This window comes from Meleagris gallopavo, chromosome 2 (genome assembly GCF_905368555.1).
Source record: "Meleagris gallopavo chromosome 2, MGAL_WU_HG_1.1, whole genome shotgun sequence".
Lineage (NCBI taxonomy): Eukaryota > Metazoa > Chordata > Aves > Galliformes > Phasianidae > Meleagris > Meleagris gallopavo.
The window spans coordinates 103,828,187-103,845,791 of NC_139405.1; the positions used below are offsets into that span (position 1 = coordinate 103,828,187).

Sequence of the window (17,605 nt, forward strand, 5' to 3'; positions counted from 1 at the left end):
AGTGCAGTGCTCTGGATCTGCTCTGCCTGCTGGGTGCTCCCAGTTCCCTTCCTTCCAGCACGACACTGCTGTGTGGCAGCACTCAGACTGCAGTAACGTTACTGGAAAACCCATCTGGGCTGCAGGGGGGAAGAACTGACGGAGAAATATGACTTCACCAGCAGTATACATGATAAGCTGAAAAGTACTACTTGAGAAAGGAGAAAAGATGAAAGTAGCTGAGGTGAGAAGCAATGTAAATGAAGACCAAAGGTTTCACAACATAAGTAGGTTAGCAGGCACCATAAAGCAGCACCAGGATTAAGCACAGCTGTCTTCCTGCAGGTTTCAGTGCCTGTTCCCACACAGCAGTGCTTCCAAGTCCTGAGTTCTGCCCTACTTGCGTGCCAATAGTAAGAAACAGCCCTCATAGCTTGGGTCCACCACCAGGATTTCTTTTATATTTTATTCACACACTTTCCTCTTGATCTTGAATTTTATATTATACTCACTTATGTGTAGTGAATATATCTTCCAGTTATTTCCTTGCTGTTGCCTTTGGACCATTTCTTCCTTCCCATCAAACTCCCCACACTCAACTAATGCATCTTCCTCATAACCCACATCCCACAGTCACCCAGCTGCACCCAAAGGATTTTAAACCATGGGTTAAAAATAAATACATATAGGCACCTGGGTGTCGGTGTAAGTTTGAAATGCAGGACTTCTTGCTTGAAATTGTTGGACCAATTCATTGTGACAGCTCTTAGAATCACAGAATCATTTAGGTTGGAAAAGACCTCTATGATAACCAAGACCAACTCCAACCCATCCCACCATGCCCACTGACCACATTCCTTAGTGCCACAACGCCATCATTCCTGAACACCTTCAGGGATGGTGATTCCATCTCCTCTCTGGGCAGCCTGTATGAATGCCGAATCACTCTTTTGGAGAAGAATTTTTTCCTCATATCTACCTGAACCTCCTGCTGCAACGTGAGGCATTTTCATTCTAGATAGATCCACTTGTCCTCATCCTTTCTTTCTCTCTTGCATTGTGTTGTGAGGTAATGTCAAACTTTCATTGGGCAAGGTTTCAAGTGAGCTAGGACCTCCCTGGACTCTGAACAAAGATATTTTTACTCCTTTTCAGAAAGAAAACCTATTTTGGTATTATGTAGGTAGACAGAAGGTGTCATGGGTTGCATTATGAAGCACGGTGCATGCTTCACCCACACCTACCACAATCTGCCCACAATGCTGAACTCTGAAACAGAGTGGCCATATGCACAGTGCCTACTGGAGAAGATCCGAATGACTTCTGGCCCATGCTAGTTTGCAAAACGCACCCAGAGACTGTCAGTGGCAGTGAGACAGGGTCAAGATCAAGCCAGGAACCATGACTAAGTTCCAGGACACCAGCTCCTGACCCAGCGCTACCCCAGCCCCAGCAGTGCCTGCAGACTGTGAACTTCCTGAGGACAGAACTATGGCTAAAGAGGCTCTAGGATTTCTAGATTTCACACACGTCTAAGAAGCACGATATAGGAAAATGAATGTACTACACCTGTGTCAAAGAAAAATGGCAGAACGGACAAGAACAGTGGTCAGTCACTTTCAGGTGGAATTGGTGACTGGACAGCTAGAAGGAAATGTTGGAGAGATAAATGTGGCGTGGCAACAAAGGAGAAAAAAGGCACAGTGGAAGTTGTCAGAAGATAAATTAAGCTAGCCAAGCAAATAAACATCACTCTGGGTTACAGAACTAAAAAACACAAACAACAAGGGACAGCGTCAATGACACAGATATAAAATACATCAACGCAGAACTGACAGCACAGGAAGGTTTCTGGAGGTCTGACCAAAAAGCTGGAAAGTGCCCAGTCATGCAGGCACTGAAGGACAGGATAATCAGTGGCACCGGAGACAGTGAAGATAAACAAGGACAAACAAAATAAAGGCAGGAAGAGAGCGAGGGACCACAAAGAGCAGGTAGGCAGCGATCCTAGGAGAAGAGACTGCAGAACATCCAATGCACATCGTTAAACGGGCTGAGGGCTGGCGGCCTCTGGGAAGGGAACTGCTGATGGAAGAACAGTGCACATGGACCACAGCAGAAATAATCTATTCCTAAAATAATACAAAATAAATCAGCAAAAAAATATAACATATTTTGCAGGCTTGGCCTCATCTTACAGAGGAGGCGTAATCCTTTCATTTATTTAGAACGGTTCACTGGCTGTGAGGATCAGAGAAACACTGACTTTTGTTGTATCATAGGTCACAGATATAGGCAAGGTTGCATTCAAATTTTCCCTTTGTGAATGTTTCCTTCCCACATTTAAGACAATGCTATCAAATGTAAACATGCCGTTAAACCACTGATTTGAATTTGGAAATTTACATTCTGAGAGATGAAAAATAGCCAAATGGTAATATTAAATATTACATACCTAAATGTGAAAATGATCCAAAGCTGCAAGTGACCATCACTACTATTCCGCTCCCAGAACTTCCCTCTTACTAGGACAAACTTTCTCTGACCTCATTCTGTCTGCAGTATGTTACCAACTACAGAAAGCTCTTTGCAAAATACAGATACAGAAATCCTGGGATTGGCAGAAATTGCTGCCCCTCTGGATGCTTTCCCATTGAAAGCAGAGGATGAGGAGGGTGGAAGAGATAAAGGCTCCCTGAGATGCGCGCCGGGTGAGAGCAGCATTTGAGGAGGGCTGCTTTGGTTTGTTTGCGTTTCAATTTTTAGTTCATAAAAAAGCAAGTTCAGGCATTAAAATCCTGCTCTTTCAGCTCAGCCTTCTTCCCAACAAAGCAGCTGTCACACTGAAATTGTTTCCATGAAATAACAAAAGGACATTTCTACTTCCATTATGCCATGGTGGCATCTGCCACAAGTGGATTAAAACTCTAATGAGGCAGTTTTTCACTAATAATTTAGTACAAATCACAATTATGACTAAACTCTTATTAAGAATATTAGTAGGAAGCACAGGAAAAAGGTTTTTAAAACTATATTCATACATTTATCAGCATGGACTTCTACTGAGCACATTAAAATTCAGCTAAGAATGGCACTCAGCTTGCACCAAGCAGTCTCAGTGCCCCGATGTGTTCACTTCATGCTGCCAAGATGTGACAGTGTCTGCAGCTGGAGAAATGAGACCCTGAATTCAGTTGGTGATGTAGCCTCACATCAGGGATTAATCTAAACAACAGGAACTGTAATAAATCCTAGGGAAAACGTTCACAGAATCACGAAGGTTGGAAAAGACCTCCAAGATCATCAAGTCCAACCACCAACTCATCACCACCATGCCCACATTGGAATCAGACATATGTGAACTACAGAACAGAAATAGAAGAAATTTCCAAAGGGAAAAAAAAACATTTATCCTGCCTTCGCTCACTCTGTTACTAACTGTAAACACCTGTTACACGTTCCAGGTTTACAGAAAAGGAGAATACAAAGTCTCTGACTAACCAGATGATAAACGAATGGATGCTCCAATGTACTCTATGGTTCACCCAGTGCATTGGAACTCCCAAATATCAGAAATATTATACCATATATGGATGAGCATATGCTGAGATGAGCACGGAGTCTTTTTCAAGCTGAAGCAAGAGCCAAGTGTTTCAGCTGTGACGCTAAGGCCCCCAGATCTGCAGCCATCTAGTTTAACTGGCTGCATGCCGAGGTTATGCAGAAGCCTTGCAGAGATGGAAATGGTTTGGATACAATTCAGATACAGTCTGAATTGGCTTCCACTGATCATTCCTCACAGATCCTCATCTGAACAAGCAGAGAAGCTCTGGTGAAGACCTTCTTTCCTCATTATGATGTGATGATAACCAACCCAACCCTGATTAGACTCGGACAGGTGTACAGAGCCACCACAGTTTTGCAAAGAACAAAGGCATAGCAGAGGATGAATGTCAATACCTGATGTGAGATGGGTTTTGGTCCCACTGCAAGTCTCAGGTAGATCCCCAGGGGTTGTGGAGTGGTTATGGAGCACTGTGCTGAGGGCCTAAAAAGCTGAAATGATGGAGGCAAACATTGCTACTGCTTTTCCCCCCAGGTTTAGGAAAAGATAAATACCCTCACTCATTCTTTGGAATAAGTAAGTACAGGGAGAAGAAGCCTCTTCCCATGGACTCCTGCAGAACCTGCTAGATGAAGTAACCCATAATTCTGAAAGTGAGAATCCTTGAAGAAGGATGAGATGGGATCTTGGTAAAAAGGAAGGTATTAAAATGGCTATGGCAATCACAGAAGATGGCAGCTACCAAATATTTGCTGCCTGTGAGCTCTCACAATGCCTGACAGAAGATGATGCTTGAAAATGATTTATGGTTTTCTCACAATTGCCTCTGGACTGGCATAATGCCCTTCTGCACTTCAGCAAATGTCTTGCCTCTCAGAAAGAGCAAGCTGTGGACAAAGGATGACAATAACCATCATTCCATGGAATCTGGGAGTTTCTTTGGTGTTTATTCCCGTATCTTTTCTTAGCCTTTCCTGAGCATGGGATCTGTAAAGGATATGTGCAAGAGAGGTCTTCATCTTGAAAGGTCTCAGTGCAACCCTTGAATCACAGAGGGATTTTTATCCATTATCCAAAGCTCCACACCTTTAAATGGGAAGTCAGCTACAGTTACTTGTGTGTTTCTCAAAATACCCACTGTATTCAATCAACCAGTCTGTTGTAATAGCAGCAACAACCGTGCCAAGGACCTGTCCCAACAGCTATTACCTACTGGCCATGTTTCTGTTAACATCCACCTTGGTGCCTCGCTCACTGTGCTACATGCATTCAAGGCCCAAGTCAGCAAATAACCAATTCTTGTGAGAAACACTTTAAGCAAGTCCTGGTAGTTGGCGATGGCAGGGTGTGTAGAGGCAGATGGCATGCTGTCTATGTTCAAACCATTCTGATTCTCAAAGTTTTTATTTTTGAATTATCTTTGATCTACCTGACCTTGGACAGCAGGCAGCAACAGAGACCTTGCTCCTTTATAAAAACAAAAATGTTCAAAGCTGAAGTGTGTCTGAGCTGATGATTCTACCATGTCACAGCCCACAAAACCATAAAGGTTGGAAAAGGCCTCCAAGATCACCAAGTCTAACTGGCAGCCCATCCCCACCATGCTCACCGAACCATGCCTTCAACTCCCACATCTCCACAGTTCTTGAACATTTCCAGGGTTGCACAGGAACAAATTGTTAACGGGACTGCAGGCTTCCATGAGAAGAAATGGCATCTGCTGTGCCCACAGACCAGCACAGAAAACAGCCATGTACTGGGAAGATGTGAAGCCCAAACAGAGCCTAAATGTAAATACTGAAGGCCTTGACCAGGAGATTGCTTGTAAAAAGTGTCATGGTTGTGTTGTTGAAAGACAGCCTACATTAATATTCAGACTCAGCCTCTTCACTTCTAATTCAGCAAAAAGCAAATTTCAAGTCACAGAACGTACCACACACTGGATAGAGTTTGTAGTCACCCAACTGAGGGACTCAAGACGGTTTTAGAATTTTAACACAGCCACTTCAAAACTGCACATACAACTCACTTCATTTGTCTTGGAAACTGGAAGGAAATTATGTGGATCTGTGCTTAAGCCTTCTTGGGCTGCTAAAAGTGAGGGGTTTGGCTTGCCTCTTAAGTGACATTTTGTCACTGAAATGTGAGAACATTTTTTTCAGTTTTGTTTCTCATTCCCTGAAGGGAACATTTATTCATTTACAGCTTTGGGCCAGTGAAATCTTCAGCAGAACACCTTGCTATTTTCCCCTAACTTGACAAGAAAGAAAAGTGCAAATCCATGATTCAACGTTTCTGCATGTTTACAAGTGAGCATTCATGCAATAATTTACATAAATAAAAATAAGTATAACCCAACTTTAGCTCTACCTAAATGCTTTCAGTAGATATGGACAACTCAAAAGAACTTGGGTTGATGCAGAGAACGTGTTAACAAAGGTAATAAAGTAAACTTATTACATGAAATGTCTCAAGCAGAATTACTCTGCTTTGTGAGCAGTGCAGCCTATGATACAAGACCAGTCCTCCTCAGAACAGCTTTGAAAGTAATGCTCTATTTAATAACAACAACAAACATTTCTTTAGCAATGTTTGGATATTTCTTCAGTCACACTCATGTAGTGGCATCTATTTCAATAGAAGAAAATCACTCCTTAGAGGGAAAAAAAAAAAAGCAGCGTTGCAAACAATTCCTTCTTTAATGGATGCTGTATACACACTTTGAAGTAGAAGTGTTATTCAAAACACATTAGAAGAGCTCTAGTGATACAAAACCCGTGCTCTGTGTTTTTCACCTCTCTGAGAAGCAAACGACAAATGCTGCAGGGTACGCCTACCTCTTTGTTGGTGTCGGTGCTCCGGAGGACATGTGGGTCACCATGGCGTCATTCATGTTAGTCAGAGGTCGAGGGGGACTAAAATAGAAAGAGGAATTTGTTCCAGTTAGTGATTAAAAGAAATAAATTAGAAAACAAAACCAATAGTGGGAAAAAGGGCATCAGTGCTTTCAGTGACACTGTTCGGGCAAAAAGCAGCAGGATTTGCTTTGCACAAAGGTACTTGAAGAGTTTGGTCTGCTCTTCTCTATTCGTTTTCAGGATTTCTGCACTGCTTGAAAATGAAGGTGAAACATTTGTGATTACATAACTGATCTTTGGCACTGCCCAATTCTTCAAAGAGATGTAGGAGGACATTCAAGTTAGAGGAAATATCCGAAATGCCTACAGAGGTGAGGCACTGACTTGTTGCAATAAACCTTCTAACCTTCTAACAATGACTGCGTACACCTCCTGGTTGGGTTTTAGTTCTAGTGAGTTAAATCTAAGTTAGGTGGAGAAATCATGGAATCATTCAGGTTGGAAAAGACCTCTGAGATCCCCAAGTCCAACCCCAGCCCACCCCACCGTGCCCACTGCACACCTCCCTCAGTGCCACGTCCCCACGGTTCTGGAACACCTCCGTGGATGGTGACCCCACCACCTCCCTGGGCAGCTGTGCCACTGCAGCACTGCCCTTTATGAGAGCAAGTCTTCCCTACCATCCAGGCTGAGCCTCTGCTGGAGCAACATAGAGCCATTACCACTCGTCCTAAATCCAACAACTGTTTAACTATCAACTAGTAATGCTTGGGCTCAGGTCACTCTTTTAATAGGGATGGAATGAATAGGGATTACTGCATGACAGCTGTGACTCTTTTTTTTTTTTTTTTTGCTGTTTCCTTCAAATTGCATTTACTGTAATTATACACATACAAACTAAACAGAAATGGAGTCTTGAATACCTTTACTAACCTTATAGCTGAGTTTTGTTCTATAACCCAAACAGTCCTACACTATTAAGATTTGTAAGGGTACTGTGAGCCCTTCTGGTACTGCTCAGGGCCCCCCTTGCAGCCCAGGCTGTACTTCTTTGTGGAGAGAGAATTACAGAAAATTACAATGAAAACACAGCCAACCCAGCCAGGCAGGCACAAACCACAGGTACATATTAGATGCACAAAAATGTAAAAACACACTCAAATTAACTCACTTTACACTACAGAGAGTGGTTGACCTCTACCTATTATTATTCCATTTTACAGGCATGCTGACAGAAATTTAAAGGGACTTAAAAATAAACAGTTTTGTGGCTACCTACCTACATATATTTATGTAGGCAGAGGTTAACATAAAGCATTTCTAGGAGCGCAGCCAGCAGATGCTGTGGTCAAGTTCGTGATCCAAGAGAAATTTGCATGAGGTTAAACAGAGAGCTTGTAACAAAGGAGTAGCACCCGAATCCATATGGAAACCCAGTTCGGTTTACTAATTAAAACAAAACACCACTGTAAGTAATAAATAAGAATTGAATATCCTGAGTTGGACGGCACCCACAAGGACTAACTCCAATTCCTGATGGAACACAGTTGTACATAACTGTAAAAACAAAACCATCCCAGCTGGCATGTGAGTCCTTCCACTTCCCTCTATAAGGTGTCAGTTGGAAAAAGCAGTAAAACAAGACAGATTTCTTTTCCTGGGAACTATATTATTTCTTATACAGCAGGCTAGGAAAGGACAACTCATCATAACTCATTAGAACAAACAAGTGTTAACTCTGTTTTCTTAGTTCTTCCTATACTACTTCACACTTTTTAATTTTTTTCAGATAAGAAAGACGTTGACTACAAAATGCAATTTGATTTAATGAAATTCCTACTTTCTATTGCATGATATATCCACAGAAGCAAAGAAATAGCATTTCTTTGCTTAACAGCCATCAGAAGTCCTCTGGGACATCTCCACGAATAGCGCTGTGCAAACTAATCTCTTTCTATTACAATCTATCAGGAAGGATTCAAAGCAAAACCAGCATGACTTGCGTTCCTCATATCTCATTCTTGGAAGAACTGTGTCACTACATTATGATAATAGCACAATAATGCACCCACTCAGCTTTGTTTCTCAGGGAAGACCAAAGAGAATTTCTCCAAAGAACAGACATGGTTGAGGTTACCTACAGCAGGCACAACCCCAGCTCCCCATAAACACAAATGCTGTGATGGTTGAAGTGACACGAGCAAGGTTGTGCCCCCAGTACAGATTTCTTCTTTCCCACTGCTGCAGCTTTTGCTTCACTTGCACGTGTTGGTCATCTGCACATCACACTCTAATTGTCCAATTTACCATGCTAACAAAGGGCCAGGCTACATTTCAACAGAACCACAGAACCATTCAGGTTGGAAAAGACCTGTGAGATCCCCAAGCCCAACCCCAACCCACCCCACCATGCCCACTGTGTCCCTCGGTGCCACATCCCCACGGTTCTGGAACACCTCCAGGGTTGGTGACCCCACCACCTCCCTGGGCAGCTGTGCCACTGCAGCACTGCTCTTCCAGAGAAGAAAAGTTTCCTCATATCCAATCTGCATCGACCCTTTCCCACCATGCCCTCTCATAGAATCATTGAGATTGGAAACGACCTCTAAGATCACTGATAATTGATGATAATTCAAAAGCCAAAGGAGGACATATTCTTCCAGACTAGTGTATAAAGTAAGATTGTTGGCTGGTGTTCCTAGCTGACTGAAAACTCAACCAAGCAGTAGGAAAGAAGACAGGAACACAAACCGGCATTTGCCTGCAAATCTTCCATCTGTACGGAACTTCTGCTGCAAAGCTGGTTGTATTCAGTGCAGCAAGGACAGCGGGCTGCAGGAGAGCTGGATGCCTCCCCAGCAGGCACCATGCCAGGCACTGCAATGGGACAGGAGGGACAGCAAACAGATCACTCTGCTCGCTCCAGAAACCATCACCAGACCTCAGCAACTGAATGGAAGAGTGGAGGGGGGAGAGGGGGAACACAAAAGGAGCATCCTTCATCAGTGAGAGAGGATAAAGCAATTTTACTATATAGACACAGCACTCTGTAAGGATGTCATGAGCAATGCAATCGATAAATTTCCCTGTCAAACTGCAAATTCTCCAGCAATTAAAATAAAAATGCAAGTTGCCGAAGATGTGAAACATGGTCCCAAGCACATGGAAACTAATATGCAGCACTGTGGTTTGATTTAGAGCTCATTCCTTTATCTTCATTTATTCTTTGATATAACAGCTCTATGGCTTTTCAACACAAACCTGTTTGAGGAAGCAAGTTTGCTGATGATACCGAATTATGTGGAGTAGCAGATACAACAGAGGACAGATTGCCATTCAGAGACCTCGACAGGCTATAGAGATGGGCAAAGAACATCATGAAGTCCAACGAGGGCAAGTGTTGAGTCCTGCATCTTGGGGAAGAATAACTTCACCCATCAGTACAGGTTAACCTGCTGGAAAGAAGCTCTACGGAGAAGGACCTGGGTGCTCTGCTTGACCAATGGCTGATCAATGGCTGACCAATGGATGAACTAAAGTTGACCAAAGGTTGGCCATGAGCCAGCAGTGTGTTCTTATGGCCAAGAAGGCCAATGGGGCTCTGGAGTGCATTGTATAGAGCGTGGCCAGCGAGATGAGAGAGGGATCCTCCCTCTGCTCTGTCCTGGGGAGGCCAATTCTGGAGCACTGAGCCCAGTGCTGGTCCCTTCAATTCTATGATTCTGTATGAATCTGTGAAAATGATCCCAGACTCCTTCCTTAGACAATGTCTTACTAAACCTCTCTGCGCCTGAAGAATGCAACAATTACCTGAGAAACTTCTGGAAATTAATTGTGCCGGGCCTATGCTTGTTTCACAATCTGTCAGCCAGGACATCAGTGGGTTGCATCACACATCTGAGCACCTGATGGGAGAAATTTTCTCTCCAGCATTCCCTTTACTGAGCAAATTTGTTCTTCTATCTAAGAGGACAATTCTTTTAGTATTATTTGCTATATAAAGTTTCATCCTCTAATTACTCAGTAAGAAGGAAGAAATGAAAGAATGACTTCTTTTGAACCACGTATTATATGCAGCAAAGACCATAAAAAAGGCCTGTTATTTATTATTCAAATCCAAATAATGATCTCTTGCTACCTTCTGACTCTGCTTACGTGCTTGGCTAAGTAGAATATAAGATCGATACGACCGACTCAATAGCAAGCACTGAAGGCAGGCCAGTGAAGAAAAGGAAAACCTATTTAAAGATGCAATAGCTGGTAATGACAAGTGAAACTTCACAACAGAAAGCAAGGAAGAAGAACAGGAACAACTAAAAGCTGGAAAACATGTTTTCCACAGAGATCTCTCCAAACCTCCTACTTGAAGACAAATTTGTGGTGATTTGATGGCAACCTATGCATAAATTTGATTTATCTGTAATAAAACCAAGCAGCAGTACTCAAGCACAGATATATCAAAATCCAAGGGACAGACAGCAAAATGAACAAATCCTGCTTGGAAGTATCCTTGCAAATTTTAAGTAATGAGGGCAATAAAGCACACAAACCAATCTCATGACTGCGGCAAGTTCTTCCTGCTGGAAACATCAGTGCTTTTTACAAAATGCATGATTTCTTGTATTTTCTACTTTGCACAGGAAATAATTCAGAGAAATCTCCCAATCTCGGTTATATTTGTGGTTCTGGTTAGAGGACTGTGATGACTCATTGGGAAGTCACAAACTCTGAATTAGCAAATAATTGCAGTAGCATCTGTGCGTTTGTTTTCAGCTCTTTTGCCCCAAAATGTGAGGGGTAAAACTTCACAGCAGGATAAGTTTTGGAAACTTTTGGTTGTTGTATATTCATATACATGATTTCTTACAGTGCTTGGAGACAAATCTATCCTCCATAAGAAAAAGTTTGAAAGAGCTGCTCTGAAAACCAAGATATATAAACCAAGATCCCACAGTGAGAAAATGTTAAAAAGAGCTGAACTGTTAAAGTTCTGTTCCTGTTCTGGAACTCCTTCAGATTAGATTTCTTCAATTTCAAGTGAAAAGGACAAAGTGAGGGCAACAGCTGCATCAAGCTAACGGGAGGAAAAGACTGCATTAAAGAAGCGATCAAATGCAGCTGGAATTGCACTGGGGCTGTGGAACACAAGTGCAGCAGCAAAGCTGAAGGCACGCAGTTGTGATGAATAAGATGAGCACACGATATGCCCCAACCAACAGCCACAGTGGCAATCCACTGTTCAAAAGGAGTTTGCTTTTGTGCACTTCCCCTGCAGCTGTAGAATTGGGCAGAGGGGAACTGAATCTCAGTCAGTGCTCACCTCACCTTGACTCTAATCCGGTGCACATTCATCACAGGTTTGAGTTGGAAAGGACCCTTCAAGGTCATCTAATCCCACTCCCTGCAATGAATAGGGACACCTACAGCTCCACCAGATGCTCAAAGCCTCGTCCAGCCTGACCTTGGGTGTCTGCAGGGACATCCACCACCTCTCTGGGCAACCTGTGCCACTGGCACAGAATAACAGAATTATGAAGGTTGGAAAGGATCTCCAAGATCCCCAAATCCAACCCCAACCCACCCCACCGTGCCCACTGCCCACGTCCCTCAGTGCCACATCTCCACGTTCTTTGAACACCTCCAGGTTTGGTGACCCCACCACCTCCCTGGGCAGCTGTGCCACTGCATCACTGCTCTTTTGGAGGAGAGTTTTCTTCTAATATACAACCTGAGCTTCCCTGGCACTACTTAAGGCCATTACATCTTGCTCTCCCTTTATCATGAAAAAACTTTTTCCTTATGTCCAATGTAAATCTTTCCTCTTTTAGTTTGAAACCATTTCCCCTTGTCCTATCACAACAGACCCAGCTAAAGAGCTGGTCCTTTTCTTTTTTTATCTCACCTGGGAGGCAAGAGGGCAGGCACAAGCTTCAGTTCTAACTTACCTTCTGACCTTATCTTTTCTTATCTTCAGATTGGATACCAGGAACAATTTCTTCTCATAAAGAGCAGTGCTGCAGTGGCACAACTCCCCAGGGAGGTGGTGGGGTCACCGTCCCTGAGGTGTTCCAGAACCGTGGGGATGTGGCACTGAGGGAGGTGGGCAGAGGGCATGGTGGGATGGGTGGGGCTTGGGGATCTCAGAGGTCTTTTCCAAACTTTATGATTCTGTGATTCTATTCTACAATTTGAGATCCCCAATAAATTGAGCAAAACCCCCCAGCAGAGAGTTATCTGTTATTTCCACTGTAAAAGAAAAGAAAGAGGTTATTATCGAAGTGCACCTCGCTTACAGCAAAGAACGGGGATCTACTTGTTCCATTTGCTCTCTGCACAGATAACAGAGGAAAACAGACAGAGGAAACCTGCATTTATGGGGCAAAGCAGCTCTCTGCACAACTGAACCAAACTTGGGGATGGAAGCACACCTGTGGTTACCCCAAATGGCAAAGGATCAAAGTTGTCTGCAACCCTTTACCAGTTCTCTAAGGTATCCAGAAATACGGAAATAATCTTTCTAATTATTATCTTGTAATTAAAACAACAGAATGACAGCTCTCAGGTAGGCACTGAGCAGTGCCTTTGCACTTGGGATTGTGGGGAAGGCTGCGAGATGACTGTCAGCAGCTCCTCACCGCACTGTGAAAAAAGAGGAATTGTTTAAAAATAGCTGCCAACACTCCTGCAATGAGAGCACCAAGGGCACAGGCACCCGCGGGTGTGCTGAGCCAACGCTTTTCCTATAGGAAGAGAAGGAAACCGTAGGATGGCATCGGGTCTCACTGCTCCATCCCAGTGCAAATTAATGACTTTCGAAACAACAAAAAAATGTCCTGTGTAGATGACAGATTGATGGCTGCTTTGTTCTCTTTGTTATTTTAAACAGAAAATGGCCAAGTGCTGTTCTGATGCTATTCAAAGTGTTGGGGTTTTATTGTGTTTGTGATGAGGAATATGTTTTAAGCTAAGTTTTCTACATCATCATACGCAGCTTTTATGCCTCTTTAACTAATTTTGCACTGTGCACCGAGCAGCAATCCAGCCAAAAGCTGTCTTGTGGCAAAGCAAAGCACAAAACACAACAGAACTCCTTATAACACAGCAACAATTCAAGTTAAAGATGTATAATCCCCCCAGAATAGCAGTGTTGCCCTCAGGACACGCTGTGCACCTATTGTGTAGACAACGCGATATATACATAAACAGTGCAATATATGCATATACAGCACAATATAGACACACACAATGCAAGCTAGACACGTATAATGTAACATATACATTAACGACCCCAGGCTCATCACTGCATCAATTCATTGCCGCTAATTAGGAATATGCAAACTACTCACCACAACAAAGCATCGCTCTCAATTGTGCCGTTTGCCTCTCCGACGCCACGTTTTAGGCATTCTTGTCAATGTGCCACATTTTAGGACGGGTCCGTCTATGCCAGCTGTCACCCGGCGCTGCTCCCGGCCCCGCCCCGCGAACCACCTCCGCTCCCCGCTCCGCTCCCCCTCCGGTCCCAGCGCTGCCGCCGGGGTCGGGACTCGAACGCGCGGCCCCGGAGCTGCGCCCCGGATGCGCCGCACGGCGGCGGTTACCGCGGCAACCACAGAGCGGTACACGGTCAGGCTGATGAGGAGGTCTCGGATTTGCTCTTCTTTTACAGTGAGAACTACGTTGGCGACTGCGTTGAAAAATAGCGTTTTGTCGTTGGGAAGGTGCTCTATCAAAGAGGGATGTTGTGCTCTTTGTAGCTGTTGTAGTTTCCAGGGAAATTAAGCAGGAGGCATTACTTTTGGAGCAGCCCGAGACAATTCCTCTTCACTCGGTGTGGCTCAGGCAAGCCAAAAGGTTGAACATCCACAACCTCTGCCATTGATAAAGATGATGAAGAGCACCAGACGGACCCCTGGGGGACACCACTCATCAGCACCTCCACCTGGACACAGAGCTGCTGACCACAACCCTGCGGCTGCCACCTCCCACCCGATTCCTTATCCACCAATAATCCATCCAGCTCTCAAATCCACACCTCTTCTACACAGAGATGTGACCACGTCCAGGATCTCACACAAGTCAGGGCAGATGACAGCAGTTGCCCTTCCCTTTGTCCACTGATGTCATCTCTCCATCATAGAAGGCCACCAGGTGGGTCAGGCACAATCTGCCCTTGGTGATGCTGTGCTGGCTATCTCTGACCAACTGCCCATCCCTCATGTGTCTTAACATGCTTTCCAGGAGGATATGCTCCATGATCTTCCCAGCACAGAGGTGAGGGTCACCAGTGTGTAATACCATGGTTCTCTTTTCTCCCTTTCTTAAAAATGGGAGTGATATTTCCCTTTTTCCAGTCACAGACTCATGGAATCACAGAATGGTTTGTGTTGGAAGGGACCTTTAAGCTCACGCAGTTCCAACCCTCTGATGTAGGCAGGGACACCTCCCTCCAGCCCAGGTTGCTCACAGCCCCATCCAGCCTGGCCTGCAATGCTTCCATGGAGGGGCATCCACAGCCTCGCAGGGCAACCTGTTCAGTGTCTCACCACCCTCACAGTAAAGAATTTCTTCCTGATATCCAGTCTGAATCTGCCCTCTTCCAGTTTAAAGCCATCTCCCCTCATCCTGTCGCTACCTGCCCTTACAAAAAGTCCCTCCCCAGCTTTCCCGTAGGGCCCTCCAGGCACTGGAAGGCTGCCATAAGGTCTCCTGAGAGCCTTCTCTTCTCCACATCGCACAGCCCCAGCTCTCTCAGCCTGTTCCCGTAGGGGAGGTGCTCCAGCCCTCTGATCATCTCCGTGGCCCTCCTCTGGACCTGCTCCAACAGCTCCACGTCCTTCTCGTGTTGGGGGCTCCAGAACTGGACGCAGCGCTGCAGGCGAGGTCTCAGGAGAGCAGAGCAGAGGGGCGGAATCACCTTCCTCGCCCTGCTGGTCACACTTCTATTGATGCAAACCAGGATTCGGTCGGCCTTCCGGGCTGCAATCACACACCGCCAGCTGTGTTGAGTCTTCCGTCAACCGACAGCCCCAAATCCTCCTCAGGGCTGCTCTCAAGCCGTTCTCCACCCAACCTGCGTCTACGCCTGTGGTTGCTCCGAGCCACAAACGGGACCTTGCACTCGGCCTTGTTGAGCTCCATGAGGTTGGCACGGGCCCACCTCTCCAGCCTGCCCGGGTCCCTCTGGACGGCATCCCTTCCCTCTGGTGTCAGCCGCAGCGCTCAGCTTGGTCTCACCTGCAGACTCGCTGAGGGCGCACTCGATCCCGCTGTCCGTGTCGCCTACAAAGACGTTAAACAGCAGTGGTTCCAACAGCGATCCCTGAGGAATGCCTCTTGTCACCGGTCTCCACTTGGACACTGAGCCATTGACAGCACTCTGAGTGAAACCATCCAGCCAGTTCCTTATCCAGCAAGCGGTCTATCCATCAGATCCATTTTTCTCCAGGGTCAAATGCCTTGCAGCACAAGTCCAAGTAGATGACATCATTTGCTCCTCCTTTATCCACTGACACTGTAACTCCATCATAAAAGACCACCAAGTTTGTCAGGCACAACTTGCCCTTAGCGAAGCCATGTTGGTTACCACTCATCACCTCATCTTTATTTTCTATGTGCCTTAGTAGGGCCTTCAGGAGGATCCACTCCATGATCTTGCCAGCCACAGAGGTGAGACTGACCGGCCTGTTGTTCCCTGGATCTTCTTTTTTTCCCTTCTTGAAAATGGGGGTTATGTTTCCTCTTTTCCAAACAATGAGAACTTCACCAAACTGCCATAACCTTTCAAATATGATGGATGGTAGCTTGGCAACCTCATCCGTCAGTTCCCTCAGAACCAGTGATGGATTTTGTTTGGTCACATGGACTCATGCACATTCAGGATCTTTCGATGGTCTCCAACCTGATCTTTACTTACAGCAGGCAGATCTGCCTTCTCCAAGTTCTTCTCATTGCTTTCTGCAATTTGGGCAGTGTGGCTAGAGCCCTTGCCAGTGAAGACTGATGCAAAGAAGCCTTTGAGCACCTCGCTTTCTCTGTATCCTTTGTGACCAAGTCTTCAGTTTCCTTCTGGAGAGGGCTTACATCCTCCCTGACCTTCTTATCACTGATAAATCTGTAGAATTCCTTGTTCCCTTTTATGTCCTTGGCTAGATTTAATTCTGTCAGGATTTTAGTTTTCCTGATCTGATGCCTGGCTGCTTGGACAACTTCTTTGTAGTCCTTCCAGGTAACCTGATCCTGCTTCCACTCCCTACAGACTTTCTTTTTGAGCTTAAGTGAGTCCAGGAGCATCTTGGTGATCCACCGAGGTCTCCTGGCATTCTTGCCCGCCTTTTCGGGATGATTTTAGAGGTCTTTTCCAACCTAAGCCATTCTATAGCTCCATGAAAACATGAGCTAAGTATCAACAAAGTCTTTTTGAATGGATTAAGGTTCTTCAGGTACCAAAAACACCTGTCAGTTCACAATTTTTGAAATCAAATGGTCTTAGTGGATTTTTACAGCTACCACAGAAGATTTGAGACTTTTTATTATAAAGTATATACAAATTTAGTCTTGATAAACATTGTGGATAAAGAAGATTCATAAAGTAGTAAGCAATGTTGACATGGTGATCACAAACAGTAATCCTGATCAACAAGCCAAGCACTAAGTGACCTCTGTGACATCTCTGATGCCACAGTTGGATGAGCCATGGGCCACCTAGTGCTGGCAATCAGCCACGGCAGGGGATTGGAACTATGACATCTCTGATGTCATAGATGCAGAGAATAAAGCTGTGTTTCAGAAGGCAGTGGCTACAAAAAGCATCAGGGATTGTAGCAGGCATGTAAGGCAATCTGCAGGCAGCAGAGCTAACCTGATCCTGCAGCACAGACATGGAGATGTATTAGTGCTTGGATCAGCAGAGAAGGGAAAAGAGAACAAGTGCTGGAAATGAAACACAGCTTAAGTGAAAAATCTGAAATAAGACACAAATATTAAGCAGGAATGATAAGCAGTCCCTTAAACAATTACTCAAGAATTGGCACCTTTGTAACCTCTTAAAACCAAGAAGGTGTGCCTTTCTGTTAGATAACCTTTCCCGAACACAAATTACTGGGCTTGGAAGGGAAGGAATGTGGTGACATTTAATGATCAATGAGTAGCAGGTGGTCAGAGAGGCTGGTTTAATATTTTCTGATCTTAACTTCTATGAAGT

General features: G+C 44.7%; 1 protein-coding gene across 13 annotated transcripts in view; it reads right to left on the reverse strand.

The window, feature by feature from the left end:
• Positions 1–17,605, reverse strand: part of DTNB (dystrobrevin beta) — a 141,671-nt gene that overhangs the window by 68,466 nt on the left and 55,600 nt on the right. For all 13 annotated transcript variants that reach the window (XR_014881691.1, XR_014881690.1, XR_014881693.1 and 10 more), the window contains one exon: positions 6,382–6,459. Coding sequence is in view for 8 of the 13 variants with exons in the window: in XM_085218199.1 (XP_085074325.1) it covers positions 6,382–6,459 (78 nt within the window). In the remaining 5 variants the exon portion in view is untranslated. The remainder of the gene's footprint in view (positions 1–6,381; positions 6,460–17,605) is intronic.